A 20,810-nucleotide genomic window follows, 5' to 3' on the forward strand; every position below is an offset into this window, starting at 1 on the left:
CCGTGTTGTACAATACTCCGACGGCGTTACGCTGCTTGAGGATGTTCCGTGCCAGCTCCCCTGAGATGACTCCTTGCTCGAGAGCCTCTGCGATAGACAGGACTTCACCAGATTCGGGCCACATCATCCCCATAAATGTCTGGAGGGATTCGAGGACCGACAGAGCCATACGAGCAGAAAGGAGGTCCAGATGGATAGCGCCCTCCAAATCTAAACGTTCTCGAGTCACGGGATCGAGAATGCCGCCGTTTTGGAGCTGTCGCACCAACAAGGAGCAAGCCAAGTCCTGGTCTACCAGTCCATGACCGATGGCCTCATGAACCGTCAGCCGGTGTCCAGATCGGGGGTCCACGATCCCACCGGCGTACAGCTGAGCTTCAAGGAGTCGCTTGGCCACTTGTCGGTCAATCAGGCCTTCCTCAATGGCACGGAAGATGCCAACTTTTTTCCCGGAGCGAAGGCAGACGCTTCCTCCGGGTTGCTGTTTGACAGGAAGTAGAAGACCCGAGTCGTCGTCGTTCGGGACGCAGCGCCGAAGCAGCTCACTCAGGCTGACTTTCTCAGCTGTGTTTGGATCGATCAGTTCTCTGCGTTGGAGCCTGGACTCAAGCTTGGCCTGAAGGCTCCTGGACGTCAAGAGCGTCAAGTCTTCTTCTCTCATGAGAATTTCCAGAATACCAAGTCCCGCCTCCTCACAAATGAGCCCAGACTCCACAGCTGCAGCGAACGCACGCACACTCAGTTGTTGCCCATCAGTCGCTGATTCCACCAGAAGCCGAGCGCTCTCCAACTTTGAGAGGGACTCCCGAGCGTGAGCGTCAATCAAACCCTCGCTGAGACTCGCGTCCAATGAGAGGACGAGGAGACCATCAGATGAGATGAGCCCCCCTGTGGTGACGACCTGGGCCTCCAAGAGAAAGCGAGCTGTGTCCTGATCAATCAGACCCCGCTGAGCGGCTTGGAAGACTGGCAAGGTTTCCACGCTCCCCAAATCCAGCACGCCGGCGATGCAAGGTGCTATCTACAAAATGAAAGAAATCCGTTATAATATTTATATTTTTGATGTCATGCTATAAATTCACATGCGTTACGTTACTGTATGTAGCTTTAAGGACTAATCAAACAGAGCCACTTTTACAATTTCTAATAAATGACACTACTTGTAATTATAATAAATCAAACTTAAAATTGTATTTAAAAAAATATATATTTTACATAACATTAAGCAGGCATTAAAACTGCCTGTTGTATTCCAAAGTAAAATTCCCCGCAAAATAAGCGCATGAACGAAAACAAGCAAAGTAGTTTAGCATTTCTTGAGGCAACATAATAAAAAAAGCGAGCAGTACTTACCAGCTCGTGGAAAGGCACGCTTAACGGGTAGAATGCGGCGCGGCGCGGAGTAAGAAGCTGATGTTAGCGTTGTGCATGCCACACTCCATTCCGACCTTTTTTTCTTTTTCTTTTTAACAATACCGTGAACGCTAACGCTAAACGTCCGGTGACGTCCACAATTCTCCTTTGTGGTTGCTTGCGGTTAGTGGTTGTTGGCAAGCAAAATGCTGCTTTGAAGAGTGACACACGGTTAGAGAATTGCATTAGAACAAACGACATCAAGTCAGACACACTTCGACACTCGTGATCTGGACACAACATGCTCATGGTGGTTTTTTTTTTTTTTTTGCAAAGCAACACAATCAGATTTGTACCAGTGTACTCAATGTCAAACATGATTTTTATGCTACTTGTAAGTTTGCAATAGAGCCACAGGGCACTGTATTAGGTACCATAAAGAGTTATGTACAGGTTTACCTCTCCTGTACTATTGTGGGTTGTTATGACAACAGCAGATGGGCAGATGTGATTGGTTGTGATGAGAATGACAACATGAATTCATGAAATGAGCTTGGCGGTGGAGTTAAATGACACGAGTGCAGGCGTGGGCAAAATGAACAATGTGACCTTTTGCATACACGTGACATTGTGAACACGCCACATGCACGCATTTGTGAGTGATGTGGAGATTTAAAGTGACTTTTGCTCCCACCTTCCTCTCCTCCTCCTTGGCCAGTTGCTGCTCCAGCTGCTGCATTTGCTGCGTGGAGGCCTCGCACATGTCGCGGTAGGTTGACGTCAGCTGGTCCAGCTGCGCCTCCACGTGGGCACGCTCGTCCGGAGACAGTCTGCGGACAAGCGGGGCGACAGGGTCGGACGATGGACGACAGTGGACGTGGCGTGGGTGCGACGGGACTTACTTGGCGGCTTGTTTGGAGAGAAGAAAGACCTGCGTGCTTCGAATGGCTTCGGCCACGTCGTCTTTCTTGGCAGCAAGTTGCTCGCTGATGGCCTGCGTGAAATAAAAATGGTTAATATTAGAATTTCATGTGCAGGGTTGGCTCTGTCGCTAAGCTAACGTAGCATTATTCATGTCTGCAATGCTACCCTAATGGAATCGAATGTTGACCTGTTGCGCGGCGAGTGACGACTCGGGGTTGGGGCCGGCGCTCCGTCCCTTAAGACCTCCGATCCAAGCCAGCAGGTCCGACACCTGACCCACCCTGGCCTGCTTCTCCTCCTCCACTTCTTTCTGCAGGCGTGGGAACAACAATTATTACCCACCGCTCTTATAAAACTCAGTTAGATGGTTCCAAAGTATGTTAGCTTTACCTCTTCTTCTTCGAGTCGCCGGAGGGCGTCGCTGATGTATTTGACGTGTTGCGTCGTCAACGTGACCAAGGCCGTGTAGCGTGTGCGGAGGTCCATGAACTGGCCCAGAAAAAAATAAATAAATCTTGCTGATCTGTATTCATACGCAAACTTGCATTTCCGATGAAGGCACCTCCTGAGTGATGGTGTCCGAGGAAGAGTGCATCCTTCTCCTCTTCACCGGCGATTTGTGCATGGACTCCACGAAGGCTCTGAAAGTCATCAGCTGAAGCTCGTAGTCCTGCAGAGAAAGCAATTGCAACTTTTATTCTCTTGCGTCGCAAAACTTGATTGCTTTTGTCTTAACACTTTACCTTGACTGAGGTGCAGTACTGTTTGGAGTGAGTTTGGCAATCGTCTAGTTTGGTCTGGTTCTCTTCAATCTCGGCTACCAAAGCCTAAAATTACATTTATAGAATAATTTTCACGACATTGTAGTGTTACGTAATCAGCACTATTATCACAAGCACAAATAATAACTGACCGTCTGCTGCGCCAGTTCCTCGGAGAGCGCCTTGCTGTCGGTGGTCCCGGCCGGTGTGTTCTCCTGCCGCTGCGTGGTCTCCTGGATCCACGTCGTCAGCTCCGAGTGACCGTCTCTGTACTGCTGCAGAACCGAAGCGATGGCCTGCAGCTCCGCCCGCCTGCACCCAAATTGTTTGAGATGAGTTCAGTGTAGCCTGGGTCGTTAGCAGAAATTCCAGGCACCGCTCACCTCGTTTCTATCTGCTTCTTCACGCCGCTCCACCGCTCCGCCGCTTGATCGGCTCGTTCCTGGTAGCGCTCCAACTCGGGGCTGCGGTCCGGGTGGATGGCGGTGAGGTGGGACGCCGCCTCTTTGGCCTGGAGGACGTCCGACTGAAGGGATTCAAAGACGCCCTCCTGGTCGGACAGCTCGCATTGCCATTTCTGCCGAGAAAGAAATCAAAGTTGCTGACTTGCATTTAAAATATGTCCCTTTCAGCCACCGTACCCCTAATTGATCTCGAAGACTTTGGATAGCCGCCGTGTCGGCAGGAATGATGTCCTCCTCGCTCAGCCTGCTCTCGTACTTCCTGACCTGACTCTCCGCCTCCTCCAGGCAGCGCATCAGCACGTCCACCGTTTTTAATCTAGGTAGGACCAAAATAAAAATCTCTTTACCGGCGTGAACTTTACCATGCTGTTGTTTAATTTTGAGCACACTGACTTTTGCAGAAAGACGGACGAGAGGTGGTGCAGCTTGTCCATCTTCTCCACGGCCTGGTTGAGTTCCGAGCGCAGGGCGGGGACGCCCGAGGACGCCGGCTTGTCCTCCAAGAAGGCCACGCAGCGCCGAGACACGTCGCCCAGGTTGGAGCGAAGCGCGTCCAGGTCATGCTCCACTTCCTGGAAAGAAGGAAACAGTATTTGAAGGCAGATGTTATCAAACTATTTGTTTCTTGATGTGATAAAATTTCAGGTGACCTCCTGCTCGGCTATCCTGACGGCGTTGTTGGCGCTGTCGTCGGCTAGCCGGCCGGATGTCTGGATGGCGCCGATCAACCTCTCCTCGGCCTCTTTGAGACGCAAGGTGACGTTCTGCAGCTCCGACATGTACGAGCGCGACACCGACTCGTCTTTCTCCTCTGAAGACACACAAGAGGTTGTGATCTTGGGTGAGCCTTGAGGGAGCTTCGGGACCTTGGTTTGGGGCGCGCTCTCTCACCGCTCTCCATGCTGAGCAGCAGTTCACGGCAGCGCAGCTGCGCCTGCCGGACGTCCGCCTCCAGCTCGCGTCGCTCGGCCGGCGTGAAGAGCGAGCTCTCTCTGCTGTCGGACAGGAAGTCCGACAGGTGGGAGTCCAGGTGGTCCAGGACTTGCTGGCGCTCTGACGGGGATTGGCTGCGGACCTGAGGACATCCAAATTCGGATATTTTGTGGCCAATTGAGATGGCAAGCAAAAAAACGCTCAGATCCCGACTGACCGTGTCCAGGTTCCACTCGGAGACGGCGCCGAGATCTTTAAGGAGGTAGTGCCAGGAGACCACGCTCTTCATGTTGATGTGTAGCTGGTGCCATAACGACATCACCTGCTGGTACAACTGCTCCGTCCTGCAAGCACCACCCACGCCACGCTCTCACTACCCAAACATTCAAAAAGAAAAGATGGCGGCGTGCGTTCCAACCTGCCGGCGGCATCGATGGCCTCCTGGTTGGGCGGCGGCACGGTGAAGCAGACGGACGGCACCATGGCCTCGTTGCCCGTGGGGCTGATCACTTTCCACTTGCTGCGCTGGCCGTTGTCCTCCAGCACGCATTCCTCGCCACGGATGATGGTGATCTGGAGGACGCCGGCCGGGATGGAGCACGATGTGATTAGACGGGAGTGAAAATGACGATGCGGGGGGGAGAGGAAGAAATAAATTATTGAGCGTTAAGATGATTGAAAGAACTCAAATGTGTCAGTGATGAAATGACATGCACATACGGAAATCAAAGCCCAAACGCTGATGGTTGAATGAGTTTTGTTGAGATGATGATGGGAAAGTGCACCAAACAAGCCCATTGCGCAATTTGAAGATCTTCAAAGGACCCGTATCAAACACCATGGCCGAGCGCAAAGCATCGCAATGTTTTCGTTAGCCAAGTAAGCAAATTGCGTTTATTTAAGACTGGTGTGACTTGAGCGAGCGAGGAGGCGGAGCCAATCGGAAGCAATCAATAAAACAAAACGGCCGCTCTACCTGAACGTTTGTCTTGGCGGGCCGACGGGCGAGTGAGGAGAAGGACGGGAGGATGGGAAGAAGTGAAAAGAGGAAAAAGATGCGGGGATGGAGAGAGAAGAAAAGAGAATTTGTGCTCGTGTATCATGTGACCGTTCAATAAAACAGCAAATGTTATCTCAGTGAGCAGGTTGGAGGGGATTACGGTGGCGATCTGGTGAAAATAAAAAATAAAAAGTCGGCTACCTCGATTTGTTTATAGTCGCAGACGGCACGGACGGGCGTGGCCGCCGGCAGAGGGGTGTCGGCGCAGCGGGGCCGCAGCTGAACCAGCGTCTTGGCGCGGCCCACTAGACTGGCCACCTTCCCCCGGTGCTCGATCAGCTGCTCCTTCTCCTCCTGCAGCCGCACAAACAAAAAAAAAATATGAGATCAAAACCAACTTTTGCCATTTTTGGCAAACGCGTACCATGGAATCCTGCAGTAGGTCCTCCAGCCTGCTGAGGCGGCTGTTCCTGTCGCAGGTGTACTGCCTCTTGATGCTCTCCTGAAGCTGCTTCAGGTACATCTCGGAGTGGCGCGCGTCGCTCATGAACTGGAAGTAGGCCGTGTTGTCTTTCAGGTGCTGCTCCACGCACACGCAAAGCTGGTCCACCCACTGCCACTGCGTCTGCAGCGCCGCACTGTACGCCTGCAAAAATATATTTATGTATTTTTTGTCCTTAAGAAGGAAATGAAGAAGCTGCTGGTGCTCACCTCCAGAGTCTGCTTGGCCGGATGGTTTTCCTGACACAGGCGAAGCGCTGTTTCCTGGAGGGAGCGCATCACGTCGTGTTTCTCGTCCAGCTCGCGCCTCAACTCCTGAACGCATAGTCAACAATCGGTGGCCCTCGAATAATTTTTGAAAATAAAAAAGTTCATTCTAAAGTTGTGATTGAGAGTCTTCACCACTAGATGGCAGACCAATGAATTTTCAACCGGCTTACGCTGTACATCTCCTGCTTGGCGTCCATGTTGGTGTTGTTGTGGCTCCAGTCGAAGGCGATCTCGTCTTCCTCGCGCTCGTTCAGCCAGATCAGCTCCTCGGTGCAGTCGCGCACCAGCGCATGAAGACTCTCCAGGCTGCGGAGCCGCCACGACGAGTGCTCCTAAAGCACGTCGCACGCCGTTAGCATGTAAGCGAGTGAGATGTTTTGAGTCTGTGTGTGTGCTGACCAGTAATTTGCAGTACTGCTGCTCCAGTTTAGCCAGCGTCTCAGAGTAGTTGCTTCTGAAGTTGACCGACACTTTGGCCTACGACACAAAGACGTCATCAGTATTGCTGGGCTGACATATCTTTGGTGTAAGCGAGCGCGCACCTCGTAGCTGCGAGCCTCCTGCAGGCCGCTCATCAGCTCCTCCACGGCCGTGTGCACACTGTTATGTTCCTGCAGGTTGTTCTCCACCGAAGGAAGGTCCGCCCCCCATTCAGCTCCTTCCAGAAGCTCCTGAAGCACCCACAAAAGTTAAGCTAGGCCTCCTCAGGGGCGTCCGAACACGTGCCCGATCGTACCTGCGTCTCCTCCACCCATCCCAGAAGCTCGTAGATGAACCTCAGGCCGCCCTCGTCCTCGGATGACGACATGGCCACCAGCTGGGAACGTGCCATGGGGCGGCGGATCAGGGCAGCCCCGGCGGCCCCCAGCAGGGTCTGGCCCAGAGAAAGCCCGGGGCCCTCGACGGGGGCGCGCCGGCTGAGAAGCTCGCCCCCCGCAAAGTGACCTTTTCTGTACAGGCTGGAACACTGAAGTCGGAGAGACACCAGCTCCTCTTCAAGGCACGACAATCTGCATGCCAACGTGCAGATTCTTTTTAGTCATTACACCCAAATAAACACTTTACATTAAAGATGTTTTGACTCTAAAATGAATAAATAAAGTGGACCTCCTCAAGATGCAAGATTGCAACAATGCTTTGACGTTCTCGTCCTACCTGAATGCGAGCTGCTCCACTTGGTAGTACTTTTCACTCCGGAGAACTTTGAGCTCCTGCTGCATTTGTGCCATCAGCGCTTCGCAGTCTTGCAGGTAGCAGGCCAGCTCGCTCCCGCACTGCGCCGTCTCGCCGCTCTCCGCCCGCGACATGTCCTGTGCCGCACGGGAGCCGTCAGTCAAACCGTATCGGAGGTCACGTCAATGACGCCAGTACTCACGGCTTGTAGCGTGTTCTTCGCCAGGGTGAGCTTCTCCTCGCAGTCCAAGGCCAGGTTCTGGAATTTGTTTGCTCTCTGGAGCAGCAACTCAAGCCTGAACACACATATTGAAATCACTACAATATTGGCCACAAGGGGGCAGTACAATACCTATGTGCACTCAGGCTATACGTGAAGATGGGCAGGAACGAAAAATGAAAACGTGCCTGTCCACTGCAGGTCGAAGAAGCTTCTCCCTCTCCAGCATCTCCAGGATGAGTTTGCCCCACTCCTCCTCCAAGTCGTTGGGATGGAGGCCCTGAGGAAGCTTCACGCGGCCAAACTCCATCCACACCTTGTGACGCACACAAGTGTGACGAGGTCATTGTGTGTTGACGATAACAACGGCGCGGCGAATAATTACCTCCAGAAGTTTATAGAGGTGTTCCACGTGACTTTTTTCCAGCTCTTTAGCGGGAATCTCCGTCTCCTTAAAGTGGACGTATTCGTTGTAAAGTGCCTGCAGGAACATGAGAGACTTTTTTTCAGTGACTGGCTGAGGAAAGGTACCACAAAAAAAAAAAACATGGCTTCACCTTGAGTTCTACTGGGTTCTGTGGAAAGTTCCTGTTGGCCATGATGGCCGTTTGCTGGCGGCTCCATTGGAGCAGAGACAAGAACTTGGACTGATACTCGGACCAGCGCTGATCCACTTCCTGAAACGTTCAAAATAAGAACATTTGAGTGATGTGGCGGTATGACAAAAAGGCAAATAAATGACATCAATTGGGTCATACGTGTGCGGCAATGCCCTCGCCTCCCTCTGGGATTTTGGGGAAGGCGTCATAGATGGACGAGACGTACGTGATGACCGACTTCTCATCTGGGGACGGAACATCTACGTCTGGGGAAAAAAAAATAGTATTATATATTATTAAAATAATTACAATTTAAAAACATTCATCCACTAATAGAAAACTAGAGAAAAAAATCTGAGCTTTTGAACTGCGACATAATAGATAATTCACTGTGCAACTGAGGAGTTCCTCCTCCAAAGTCAAAAGTCACGGCAGTTAATAAAACTCCGTCCAGCGTGGCGTGTGAAATGTTTCCTCACCCTCGGCGTCCAGCAGTCTGGTCACCCCTAGCGACTCGGCAATCTCAAAGGCCTGCTCGAGGTTCTCACGGTTGCTCTGCTGTGCCACCGCCTCCATGTTGATCAGGTCGGGTCTTGTTAGGGAGGATAATTATTTAAAAAAAAAAAAAAAAATATGCAGCTGGGATTCCCAATTAACTAACCTGTATCTGTGCAGCAGAGCATTGAACATGCGTCCGTCGCTCCACGAAGAGGTGAAGTTGACACAGCGGAGGCCCGGGTAGCCTTCGGTGGCCTGCTGGCTCCATAGCAGCAGCTTCTCCTTGGCGGTGAGGTCGCCCGACTCGCCGCACACGTAGATCTCGGAAATCTGCGTCGGAATACAAAAGGAAACGCCCCCCAAAATCAGCCCGACCATTTTGTTAGAACCTGGAACCTTCAGTAAAATATCCTGTGTGGTTGCCATGGGAACAGACTTCACTATCTATTTCGCCAACTCAAATGGATTATTCCAACAGCTCATGGCGGCCATGACTCTCAAAGTCAACGAGTTGAGCTTAGCGTGCCGAAGCGGTTTCATTTCACCCTCATCATCATTCCAAGGCCACATCAGATCAAGAGAATATTTTGAAATGTGTGCAGGCACAGCAGTGACTCAGCAAAGTGCACCTAGCATCAACCTGGCAGCTATGCGGCACATTTCTGCATCACCCTGATGGCGGCAGAGAAGCTTTGAATGAATATTTATGGGCTCCTAACAGTCATTTCAATCCAAACACAAATAAAGAGCAAGGAAGTAAAAAAAGGCAAGCTGCTCTGTGTCGCCTTGATTAGACTCTTGGGACAGAGGCAGGAAACACAAGGCCACTGTGCCTGATAACATGCAGACAAGGCATCATTAGAAGCCCAATGATAGCGACATGTTGGAGGCACCAACAGTCGCCCACTCACATGCCTGACAAAAAAAGCAAAATGCTTAAGTGCAGCAAATAAATCCGAATTAGGAGGATAACCCCTGCTGGTTCCTTCAAGAACCAGTTTTTGAGATCTGGGCTGACCTGTGGCAGTTGTCTAGCGGCAGCCCGTTGCTGCAGCGCCGTCTCTGCCGCCGCCGCCGCGTCCAGTCTTTCCGCCGAGCTAGCGCTTAGCAACATCTGCCAGTCCCCACGGCTGGGAGTGGTGACAGCCGTTTCTGGCGAGGTCAGCGGGAGGTCGCTGGCGTAGCCCGACTCCAAGAGAGAGTATCTCTCCTGCGCTCGACTCGGCGTGTCTAAGCTAAGTCCTTCAGCGGCGGCCAGGTTGTCCGCCATCCATATTTGGTCGAAGGCCTCATCTTGCGTGTCTCCTTCATCCTCCGACAGGTGGACTTTGAGAATAGGTCCTGCAACCGGGAAAGGAGCAGGAGCCTCTTTGTGGATTTCCACTTCACGGTCACTTTGGGCCCTCCATGCCGGAGAGCCATAATCACTGGGGTACACGGTCTGCACCACGCAGAGCTTCCCATCCACCTCTCGGATGTGGACCACACCGTTGTGCTCTCCCAAAGAAGGCATCGTCTCGACTTGCCGTCGTTGAATCCTTTCAGGCAGCGTCCTCTCACTCTTCGCTTTCTCTTCTTCAAGCACGGAAGGTTTCTCCAGGACGCCGTGGACTTTCTCTCGAACACGGCAGAGCCTCCCCCCTCCTGGGGTGGCGCTGCCGGACAGAGTTGCTGCGGTGGCGGTGGTTTGGCCTGGGATGCTGGAGACGTCCACGATGGCACTGGCGGCATCTTCCTCGCCGGGGAGGCAGAAAATTCCTCTCCAGCCCGGACTGAGTTTGGGACTACGCTGAGCTTGGGGAAGGCCACCAGAGGGAGAATACGCAGATACGGGCGAAAGCATCCTGGAATGTTCCAACATTAGAGGAGAGTCCAAAGTTCCTTGAAAAGAAGTCTTCGTCTCGACGGCATCTTGGACATCGACTTTCCTGTTTTTGCGTCCCTTGCGCCTCCGCCTGAAACGTAATCGCTTCTTGGATGACAGCGGAGGCTCTCCGACAAGTTCAGAGTCTGGCGGAGGCCTGACGCAACCCATGGAGTTCCCCATCTTCTCGTCTTGAGTCCCGAATGGAAAAGCATATAGGAGCTGACAAACAATATGGATCCGCGCTCCGAGATGGAACCTTCCTCAGCCGATAAATGATTCAGTGGCCGCTTCACCCCCACCCTGCCGCATCTTACGTGGTCATCTTGTGAGAGTGCCTGCACTCTCAAGCCGCAGTCAGAGAATCAGCACGCACATAGCACCTGCCCTATTTTTATTTTTTTTTCAATTCCCCAGAAGACTTCTGTGAGGGTTCAAGGACGCGGGGGCACACCAGAAACAGGAAAATCCGCGTGGCTTTGAGTGAGTGATAGGTCATCCCTGGTGGGGTTCCGATCCGGAGGAGGTATTAAAAGGAGATGCGGTGGATGTGGATGTGTAGTGAATGAAAGCTCCGCTTTCCGAGCCGTGCACGGCGTCCCGATTGGTTGTGAGGGAAACACACCGAGCGCGGCCGACCAATGCAAAAACAGGATGCTGCCGGGCTCGGCCAATCGTCTCGCAGATTGCTGGCCGGTTGGCATCAGCGTGAGCTGCTGGTCTTGCAGACTTCAAAACATAACGGCGACTAATTCCCGGCAGGCATGGATGGCATCATGTGGAAATCCTTTCTGCTTGCACGTTGTTTCCCGGTCGACACCAGCTGTGGAGAAATGAGCGAGCGTGCCCGACTTCTTCTTCGATCTCGAGACTGACGTCAGCCACGTCGAGGAGTTTCATTCATTGATGCCAGCCGGCCGTAAAGCTTTTGTCAGCGTGCCAGCTTGAGCCTCCATCAGGTGGCGCAGTGCGACGGACGGCACAACAAATCCAGAGTTTGCGCAAGGACCACCAGCCTCGATCTGTCCTTGCCCCCCCGGAGGGGAGCTTTAGCTCTGCTAGCAGATCCCCCTGCTCCTGAGATCATCAGTTGACGCTAAGGTCTGATCTGGATATTTAGCATCTGCTGAAAGTTGACTCGGTTAATAGGGCGTCTCCTCCTCGAGACGAGCGACGGTGTCACTGCTTCTCGGCCTCCCCCTCGCCCGGTTCACGACGTCTGCCTGCTTTCTCCCTCGCTCGCTCGTTCGCTCGCTCGTCAGCAGAGGAAAAGCTTTTTTATCTCCCGGCTGCTGCTGCAGCTTTCATTCTCGCTCTCTCCTCCTCCTCTGTCACTTTCTCACATAGAAAGCAACCCTCCCTCCCTCTTGCTCACTCACACGACTCTCCTCCTCCTCCTCCTTTTCCACTTCCTTGTTGCTGCTCTCTCGCTTGTTAACCATCCACACGCTGGAGCCGATCGCTACGTTGACAGCCTCTGTGCTAGCATGAAACAGTAACATTCAACACGTGACACGTTGCATCACTAAGAGGATTAGCAGTGCCGCCGTGACATTTTTTGGCCACGCTGAATAAAAACAACCCGTCAAAAAGCACCAAAAGCATCACAGAGGTGTCCTCATTTTTTTTTAACCTGATTCTTAAGTGGAATACGACAAGCGTCAGCTATGACCCACGTTTTTATAATTAGCTCACACAAGTACTGTTCATACTTTCCATGATCGGAATGTCAAGTAAGGTCCAAGCCACAAGCTGGCCTCCCTCCACACACACACACACACACACACACACACATAGATGTGCTGAGTCACGGCCATGCCGCTGCTTTGCCAGCACGTTTCTGCAGCAACCCGGCCGCCACTGTCACCTTCACGCTTTGAATATCTGGACAGTGAGGCCGTTGAGGAGCTTCGGGACCCGACTACAACCATCAGGGGAATGCCGGCTCCCTCTTGTGGTATGCAAAACTACACTTCTGTTATATTTAATGCGCCGTGGCAATTCATCACAAAAATCATAAGTGACCATTATGATAAAAACATGAGCCATAATGAAGCACCAGCTAATAAATTGCGCAGGAACAGGAAGGAAAAGCTGGAACAGACCTGGAAGTGGAGAATGATGGTCCAGATGAGACCCAGCGTGAGTTTGGGGTTCCCGTCGGTGATGTCATCATTTCTGATGTTGACAAGTTTGACCTGGAAGCAGGAAAGCGTCCGTCGTTAAAAAACAAAACAAAAATAAAATGCTTAAAGACGTGAGGAGGAGAAGACAACGTACTTGTCTTTGCTTTAGGAAGTCCAGAGCTATTTGGACATTCTGCAGCCGATGGAATCTCATGCGGCCCTTCTCTCTGGGCTGGAACACACACACGGACAAGAATAATGAGACGACGAAATAACTGAACTGTTGTAGCGTGCAAAAAAATAAATAAATCTGAATTCGATTGCCGGTGCACGTGTAAAGACATGCGGACTGCAAAAAAGGGATTAGAAGGTGACGAAAAGGGAATTTCACGCAAGATTAGTGAGAACTTTCCATACCCAGCTTGAATATTATTTCATTACCGTACTTCAGTTTGTGCTTTAAAATGTTGAATTATGTGAAGCACATCAAATCTATAATAAGTTTTATTTCCTTGAGGCATTCCTTTGTGCTGTTATCCACACTCATGCAGCCCCATTGCGCCACCTAGAGGGCGGCAGGGGGCAATCGGGCACCTACTCCCTGAGCTCCTCCTTCCTCCTCCTCATTATCATCATCACCGTCCTCCACCACGAGCAGGATGAGAGGAGGCGCACGCGAGGGGCACGCCCTTTTCAGGAAGGGGGTGCTTCTGGGTTGCTATGGTAACGGTGGAAGGAGGGAGGGAGGGAGGGAGGGAGGGATGAAAAGAAAAGGAGGCCATGAAGATGAGTGAAGGAACAATTGATTGGGACGCAGATGGCGGTTCTGACGTCAGCATCGTCTTGACAGCGAGGAGGCGTGACAAGGAGAGTCACCTGACCGCGGATGAGAGCTTGAGGCAGTGCGAGAGTCGGAGAGCGTGAGAGTGAATGGGAAGAGTACGATTTGATCCCTACCAGGGTGACGCCAGAGAGAACCTCCAGCAAGGAGATGAGGTTGTGTCCATCTCTCAGGTCCTCGTAGAGGTCGCTGATATGTTTCCTCACCTGCGGGATCGAGAGCACAGCAATAGTGAGGATGTTGGAAATCCCAACCCATTTATCCTTAAGAGTCGATTTAATTGGCAAAGTCCCAAAGGCACCTCTGCCAACGCATATGTGGGGCGGTCGAGGACGGTCGGCATGGCGACGAGAAGCTGGCGAGAGCCGGCTTAGCGGAAGCACGTCGCGGAAAATACAAACAAGGACGAGAGTCAAGGATGCGTCCGTCTGTGTCGCTACGACTTTTCTGCCTGGGTGAAGTTCAGTGGCACTTCACTAAATTGGGGGGATGCTGCAGTACCACATATCACCACAAGAGGGTGACGAGCCTGCCCATTCCACACAACCATATGAACTTGTAAATCAGGGCGATTTAACTGGGTTGTTGATAACAAGGTGAAAGGAATTTTATAGTGAGGACTGACAGCTTGTGACTGGAACATTCGCTGCAGCTAACAAGAGCCGGACGCCTTTTAAGACGTGTCACTGACATGCTAACGGATGCAACCACCTCTTTGTGCAAATGTGACTTGGATGCCTGTAGGCACTTTTATTAGTTCTAATTAGCCACTCTACTTTGAAGCTGTTCTGCTGAAACACAACTTCCTTATCTACTGCATTGGTGTGTGTGTGTGTGTGTGTGTGTGTGTGTGTGTGTGTGTGTGTGTGTGTGTGTGTGTGTGTGTGTGTGCGCACACACCAACAAAAATAGCTGAGTGTGTACACTAGACACACGTGCACCTGTGCGTGCAGATGAAATATTAAACTCAAGGTTTGCAATGTCCTGAGCAAACTGGCGAGGATGATGTCACTCAAAAATAAGCTAACGGTCCAATCAGTAGCTAATAAACACCACTAGGGGGCGTGTTTGCATTTACAAGGTGCTACTCCAGTATTAGCCATTTTTAAGTATATATACCGTATTTTCCGGACTATAAGGCGCACCTAAAAACCAAACATTTTCTCAAAAGCCGACAGTGCGTATAGTCCGGTGCGCCTTATATATGGACCAAATTCTTAAATTTAAACTGGCCCGAAGCATTGTGTCATAAAATCAATCATAAGTGGCCCACTGAAGACTATGAATCATGAATCAAAAAGACTATGGATCATTATTTTGTGATTAGAATGTAATTTGTTGCATCTGAAATTGAAATGAAAAAGATCAAATGGAGAATAATTTGATTTGGATTAAAATTCTGACATGATGCATTAATGGTGAGCCTTATAGTCCGGTGCGCCTTATGTAAGGACAAAGTTTTAAAATGGGCCATTCATTGAAGGTGTGCCTTATAGTCCGGAAAATACGGTATCTTTTTTTTTTTTTTTATGCATGGTATCCCAGCACGCAGCCCAAATGCTGTTTAGTGATCCGTGACCTACATTTGCATACTGGCCGGTATCGAGTTTCATGTGCCAGCGGTGGCTGTCAGCGCAGTTGCCTCACAGTTACGAGGTTGTACTGACGTCTCTGTCCTCAGTCGTGTGACACGGACGTCCCGCATTCCATTCCTGGCGACCGCTGTTTGTGCGCAGATTACAAAGCCGCCCAGTGCACTTCACAGCTGCGACACAAACGGCTACCGGCTGTCGGTAACATTGAATCCGAAGAAAAGAACCCGTACGGTGGTGACTGTATTTAATCATGTGTTTTATCAAATAAGAAAAATTATACGCTATAAAATTGAAATCAGCTGATTATAAATTCATTGCTTCATCAAATTGTAATGTAAAGAACTGGACGTCGTTTTTGCATCAATTCAACGCGCATTGTGCTGCTCCTTCCAATGTAAGCCACTAGGGGGCAGTGTAACACAGACAAACAGATATAACCTAGCAACCGAATTTCTTGACACCATTGCACTACTTTTATATATGAAATGGCGCCTTGGGGTGTTTTAAGAGCACCGGTAATGCGTGAATAGTGAACGACAATTGTGTAAGAATGCCGGTACCTTGATGAGATGCTTGTTGACCCACTTTGTGAACGTCTTCTTCTGAACTCTGTCGCGCTCGTCTGCAGGGAATCGAGAAAGAGGAGAGTTAGCGATGTGAGCCCGAAATACACTCACTTTCATTATGATCGTGCTGGATTTCCCCTCACACACACAACTTTTCCAGTAAATTGGCAGAGATTGGGAAGAGCCTTCATTGTGGCTAATAGACAACAATTGTTTTTGTTCACACACTTGAGTGGCACATTGTAGTGTTTGTGCTGCAAAGTGGCAAAAGGTCATGACCACAACATGAGGTCCATTAGCGACCGCTAATAAATCAATCAGCTTTAAAGCCGGGAGGATGTTGAATGAAGCAGGATAGATATCTCAAATGTATATAAGTCAAGCAGGAAGGCAGCGCCATCTTTTTTCAACAGGCACTTGCGTCATAGTTTCACGACACTGCAACACGCCTTGCTTCCCAAACCTGCTGTCCGGGTGTTTCAGCTGAGAGCAAATATGCTTTCCGTCACTTTTATGTCTCACTCACACACTCGCACACACTAAGTGGATGACTGTATCATACGAGATAATTGTGTGTGTGCTGCATCGCGATTTGGAGGTAACTGTCACACATTGGCACTTATTGGGGATACAATGGGGCGAGTCTTGTTGACATGCACACACAAACCTCTGTCAAATACACATTGGTTCTCACACACACACACACCCTCCTAAACACACACACACACACTGACCTGCACAGCACATGCGCGAGTACAGGTGGGCGTTGAGGCAAGACTCATTCCTGTAATCAGGCCACATAGTCTCCAAAAGAGTGTCCACGAGACGTGCTAATCCTTAGCCGCCACCCGCTAAGTCCCAATCAGCCGTCCTCTCCCGCCATATCACCTCGGCCGGTCGCTCGCTTCTGCACTCTCCACACGTGTTGTGTCAGGATGCCTCGTCTCCCTAAGCCCCGCCTCTTAGCTCGATGACTTCACTTCCCCCGCCTTGTGCAGAGATCAGCTGGCCGAGGCTCTACGGGGCACTTCCTCATCTTCTCGCCTCACTCTGCCATGCTAACCAAGTTCTATTTTTACACCGGCTTCCACCCTTTTGAGTCTCTAGTGCTTTCAGGCTCGTTTCCATCGTCAAGGCCAGTCAGCCAAGTCTGTAATTGTTCCTGATTTGAGATGCCGGCATCCAATCACAATCCTTACAACGCAGAAGCTCCGCCTCACTTGGCTCCTCGCATCCTGCCCGGAGAAAAATGTTGCTGTGTCATGTTAGGAGCCAAGCGGGAGGGAGAGAGGCGGCAGCAAAGAGGATGCTGAGTCAAATTCTTCAAAGTCCACTTAAGGCAAAAGAGAAAGCGACATCAAATGGTGGCTCTCATGCGCAGATTAAAATATCAAAGGCTTTTTCCTCCTCTGGGGGACTCCCATCTCTTTCTTTCCGGCTTCCGGTCTGGCATCAACTTGACATGAAGCAGACTCACACCAGAGCAACTCAGATTAGTGCTACTCTCGCTCTAATCTCCCTCGCTCACCCTTCCTTCTCCTGGCATCGTGGCATCCTCTCCTTTTCAGTTTCACTCTGTTTAATTGTCAGTCTTTAATCCCACATGGACCTGAAGAGCAAGCCACCCACATACTGTCCATACCACTAAGCAGCAGCCTACAATTAGCTTGTCAACAGATGAGCGTGCAGCGTACCGCCCTCGTGTGGCCGTTTGAAAGAAACATTTTAGATTTTTTTCACAAGATTATATTCTAATCGATTTATGAACTCACAGGATATTACATTAGGTCAAGCAAATGATTTAAATTGCTCTCACGAGTCACTTGGTGTTCCTCCTCGCCCTCAAGGACCATAACATTAGGTACACTTGCAGCATAAAAGGTAAAGCAAGCAAAATACGTAGCGCTCGGTCAGCGCAGAGAGCTCAGCATTTGTTTCCCTTCTCATGCCAAAGTAGCGAGTTACTATTCGAGCCAACCGCATTGCAAGCAGATCAAATCAGTCGCGTGTCTCGCGCAAAAGCAACAAATCCTAAATGGGCTTAAGATGCTAAGCCTGCAATGTGACCTGAGCTCGAAGTTCAGCCGAATTGCGAGATGCGGGTGACAACATAAACAAATCAAAGGTTACATGAGGAATTTGATATGTAAACGAACAAGACAAAAAAAAAAACACTCAGGGCCCCAAGATACAGCCCTGAGGAACACCAGTATTGACTCAGGATAAGAAAAGATTGTCCAAAAATCAGAATGAAACCTCATTATTTTTGTAATGGCAGACTATTTTTGATCATCCAGCAAGTTAAGTGTGGGAAGGGAAAAAAAACAACACACAAGTGGCTTACTGGCAGCTCACGGTGCAAACAGCCAACAGTTGAACAAAGCGTCTGATAAAGCATGGCCCCACTTTAAGATCCAAATATGGACTCGGAGCACGAGCAAATACTCATACGCGGGTTCTTTCACGGTAACTGGAGAAACAACGTGTCTGCCTTTAAAATAGAACTGGGCCCAGAGCGCTAATGCTACATGCTAAAACCTGACAAGGCAACAGGTGTCTATTTCTGAAAGGCCAAAAAGGTAATAGGATGCTACCTGGAACAGAAAAGCTAACGGGATGCTAACAGAAATAAAAAAAGTGGGTGGAGCGTCAACAGGAAGTGTCTCATATCTAATATGACAAGATCTACTTCCTTCCTGTTTGGGCAGTTATTACCTTCTTCAAGCATATGTGGCGCGAGGAGACGCTGACGATGACGGCGCCGACGGCGGTAGAACCAAAAGCCGGCCACGGTGAGGAAATGCACCGTCACCACTAAGATGGGCGCTATGACAGTTGGGTCACACAGGAAGTCCATACCCGCCCCAAGCCTCCCCCTCAAAAAAAGACGCCTGGTTAGGATCCAAAGGAAGACGAAAGCATCTCATGGGATCACAAACACAAAACGAGCCAGCTTAACAAGTGCACAGGGCTTCTCTCCATGGAAATGCCCTCGCTCAACCTCTCTCTCTCTCTAAACCTCACTCACTCCCCACAGTGGATTCCAGTTCCTCCAATCACATTGTAGGAGAGCATTTGGACGAATGAAACTGGAAAGTAGGAAGCCACAAACTTCACTGATATACGCAAAACAGCTGACTGAATCAATGGGCTGCGGTAAAGTGAAATAATTTAAATATGCAAGTCGTGTGTGTGTATGCAAAAAATTATAGCCCATAAAGAGAGTGACAGGAGGGTGAAGCAGGACTGTGTGTTTGTGTTTTGGTGTTTGCCGGCGTTGCCACGAGCAGAGTGACGCTGTGATATTTTTGATCTTGATATTTTTACCGTTTGGACATCAGCTGACACCTGACTTCTTTTTTTTTCCACACTTTGATGGACTTGGTGAGGGTCTGTGCTAGGACTAGACTAAAGGCTAGCGAGAGCAAATAACTACATAAACAAAGGAATGCATGAAGAGTAATAAGACCAGCATATAAATAGTGAGGCGAGACCACAAGTGTGGTTGCACCACTGCTCACCACAAGGGGGCAGGCGAGACCACGGAAACCAAGTCACACGGGGAACTACTAACTTTGCTATCCTTCTCATTTTCTGCAGCAGTGGTGGTCTACAACTACACTAGAAACCGCAATAACAAACATATTGGTCCTCTCAAACGTGAGCACCTTTATTTTTTTATGAAATTATTCTCCAATTTATTGTTCTTTTATTGTTACATCCACCACATTACAGCTGATAGAAATGTTTGCGTTGCAAAACTACTGCACATTTAAGTCGCTCATATCCCGACTGCAGTTTTTATCACCCTCCACCCCACCCCCCTTCCAAATTGTCCAAGTCAGCGTCCTTCGCAGACAGCGCAGCAAGGTCACGCCAACACAATAACTGAGATGCGGCACACACACACACACACACAAAAACTCAAAATGACAGCTCTGTGTTAGGAGGAAACTTGATGAGCAGGATGAGGGGAAAGGGCTGACATATCAATTTAACACACTAAAATGAATCAGCAAATATTACAACGGTCTACATAAAGTCAACAAGCTGACAACTGCTTTTTGCAGAGGATAAAGAATATATGCGTTGTTACTTTCAAGTGACTGTTCAAATATCAGTTGCTGTTATAATTACCGAGGGAGGGGGGGAGCAAAGTAAGACCACACGGAGAATCCTGAATGGAGACGGAGGGTGGGAAAGGAGGGAGGCGACTACGGAAAGTAAAGATTTATGACCTCGTGAGAAAAGACAAGTTTCATTCAAAGTTTTCTCCGGGAAGCAGAGAGTGGGTTGATGTATTTGTATTTGAGAAAGAAAGAATTCATCATGAGGATTTGATATTTTTTAATGCTCAACTGCCTATATAGGCTGCGGCGGCAGACCGCCTCAACGGGCTGCAGAATATTTTAACTTGAAATAAAGCCAGGTTTGGTACCATTTAAAAGTAGAAAGCGAGTTTAAACAGGTGCAGAGTGGCGAATTCTTGCCAAGGGCACATTTGTGCCAGCCAGAAAATGTTCCCGGGGGGCCGTGAGAGCGGCAAAGACGAAGAGGAAGAGAAACGACGAGCGGAGAAGGTCAGCGATGGGAAAAGGCCAAGTGAAGGGGATGAAGGGGAAGCACAATGAAAGGGTCTGAAGGGGCCAAGAATGTGAAGAGTGTACACAAATACACGGGAATTGAACACAACGCCGCAGCAACCGGGCCCTCCATTTTAACCCCGGCTGTTGTGGTTGCCATGGACGCGCATCCATTAAGATCCCGTCCCGTTTTCTAGTCTTTTATTGCGCCACTTGACCCTGCCCCCCCCCCGACACGGCAGTTAATTACGGCGCTGTCAGGGAAGGTCATGACGTCAAGTCACGTGACCACACAAACTGAGGGATGGCAATGTCGACAGGGGCGACCCGCTAATGCTTTACTGCTTTGGCTAGTTAAAGTGTCTTGTTAAAAGCATCAGGAAACCACGCCGACTAAACAGGTTGGTTTTAGGTGTCAAGTTCAAGAGTGTTTGTTTATGTCTGCACGAGGTTCCACATGCTTGACGAGCTTCTTTCGGAGTGTGTGTCAAGAAAATGTTCTCACGTTGGCGGAGTTATATACATCAAAGTGCCGCGTT

General features: G+C 50.0%; 2 protein-coding genes across 18 annotated transcripts in view; both read right to left on the minus strand.

Moving 5' to 3' along the window:
* Nucleotides 1–20,810, minus strand: part of macf1a (microtubule actin crosslinking factor 1a) — a 67,323-nt gene that overhangs the window by 34,580 nt on the left and 11,933 nt on the right. For 12 of the 17 annotated variants that reach the window (XM_068648968.1, XM_068648980.1, XM_068648979.1 and 9 more), the window contains 35 exons: nt 15,683–15,744; nt 13,644–13,733; nt 13,285–13,404; nt 12,841–12,918; nt 12,666–12,758; nt 8,860–9,026; nt 8,678–8,790; nt 8,358–8,464; nt 8,157–8,276; nt 7,985–8,080; nt 7,788–7,915; nt 7,582–7,675; nt 7,362–7,516; nt 6,943–7,216; nt 6,749–6,877; nt 6,606–6,683; nt 6,377–6,538; nt 6,147–6,251; nt 5,860–6,081; nt 5,637–5,789; nt 5,412–5,423; nt 4,854–5,008; nt 4,653–4,779; nt 4,394–4,577; nt 4,153–4,313; nt 3,896–4,074; nt 3,680–3,818; nt 3,422–3,615; nt 3,191–3,350; nt 3,021–3,104; nt 2,840–2,947; nt 2,668–2,766; nt 2,465–2,587; nt 2,256–2,347; nt 2,048–2,183 (listed from right to left, as the gene is read on the minus strand). In XM_068648968.1, the coding sequence (XP_068505069.1) occupies nt 2,048–2,183; nt 2,256–2,347; nt 2,465–2,587; nt 2,668–2,766; nt 2,840–2,947; nt 3,021–3,104; nt 3,191–3,350; nt 3,422–3,615; nt 3,680–3,818; nt 3,896–4,074; nt 4,153–4,313; nt 4,394–4,577; nt 4,653–4,779; nt 4,854–5,008; nt 5,412–5,423; nt 5,637–5,789; nt 5,860–6,081; nt 6,147–6,251; nt 6,377–6,538; nt 6,606–6,683; nt 6,749–6,877; nt 6,943–7,216; nt 7,362–7,516; nt 7,582–7,675; nt 7,788–7,915; nt 7,985–8,080; nt 8,157–8,276; nt 8,358–8,464; nt 8,678–8,790; nt 8,860–9,026; nt 12,666–12,758; nt 12,841–12,918; nt 13,285–13,404; nt 13,644–13,733; nt 15,683–15,744 (4,499 nt within the window). Of the gene's footprint in view, nt 1–2,047; nt 2,184–2,255; nt 2,348–2,464; nt 2,588–2,667; nt 2,767–2,839; nt 2,948–3,020; nt 3,105–3,190; nt 3,351–3,421; nt 3,616–3,679; nt 3,819–3,895; nt 4,075–4,152; nt 4,314–4,393; nt 4,578–4,652; nt 4,780–4,853; nt 5,009–5,411; nt 5,424–5,636; nt 5,790–5,859; nt 6,082–6,146; nt 6,252–6,376; nt 6,539–6,605; nt 6,684–6,748; nt 6,878–6,942; nt 7,217–7,361; nt 7,517–7,581; nt 7,676–7,787; nt 7,916–7,984; nt 8,081–8,156; nt 8,277–8,357; nt 8,465–8,677; nt 8,791–8,859; nt 9,027–12,665; nt 12,759–12,840; nt 12,919–13,284; nt 13,405–13,643; nt 13,734–15,682; nt 15,745–16,422; nt 17,409–18,403; nt 19,251–20,810 lie in introns of those variants that run through there. The other 5 variants (XM_068648971.1, XM_068648976.1, XM_049750052.2 and 2 more) reach the window with 5 other exon arrangements.
* On the minus strand, nt 9,036–12,659 carry LOC125986570 (uncharacterized). The gene has a single exon (XM_049750277.1). It carries the CDS (start codon nt 10,741–10,743, stop codon nt 9,604–9,606), a length of 1,140 nt encoding a protein of 379 aa, XP_049606234.1. The 5' UTR covers nt 10,744–12,659; the 3' UTR covers nt 9,036–9,603.

This window comes from Syngnathus scovelli, chromosome 19 (genome assembly GCF_024217435.2).
Source record: "Syngnathus scovelli strain Florida chromosome 19, RoL_Ssco_1.2, whole genome shotgun sequence".
NCBI classification, from domain to species: domain Eukaryota; kingdom Metazoa; phylum Chordata; class Actinopteri; order Syngnathiformes; family Syngnathidae; genus Syngnathus; species Syngnathus scovelli.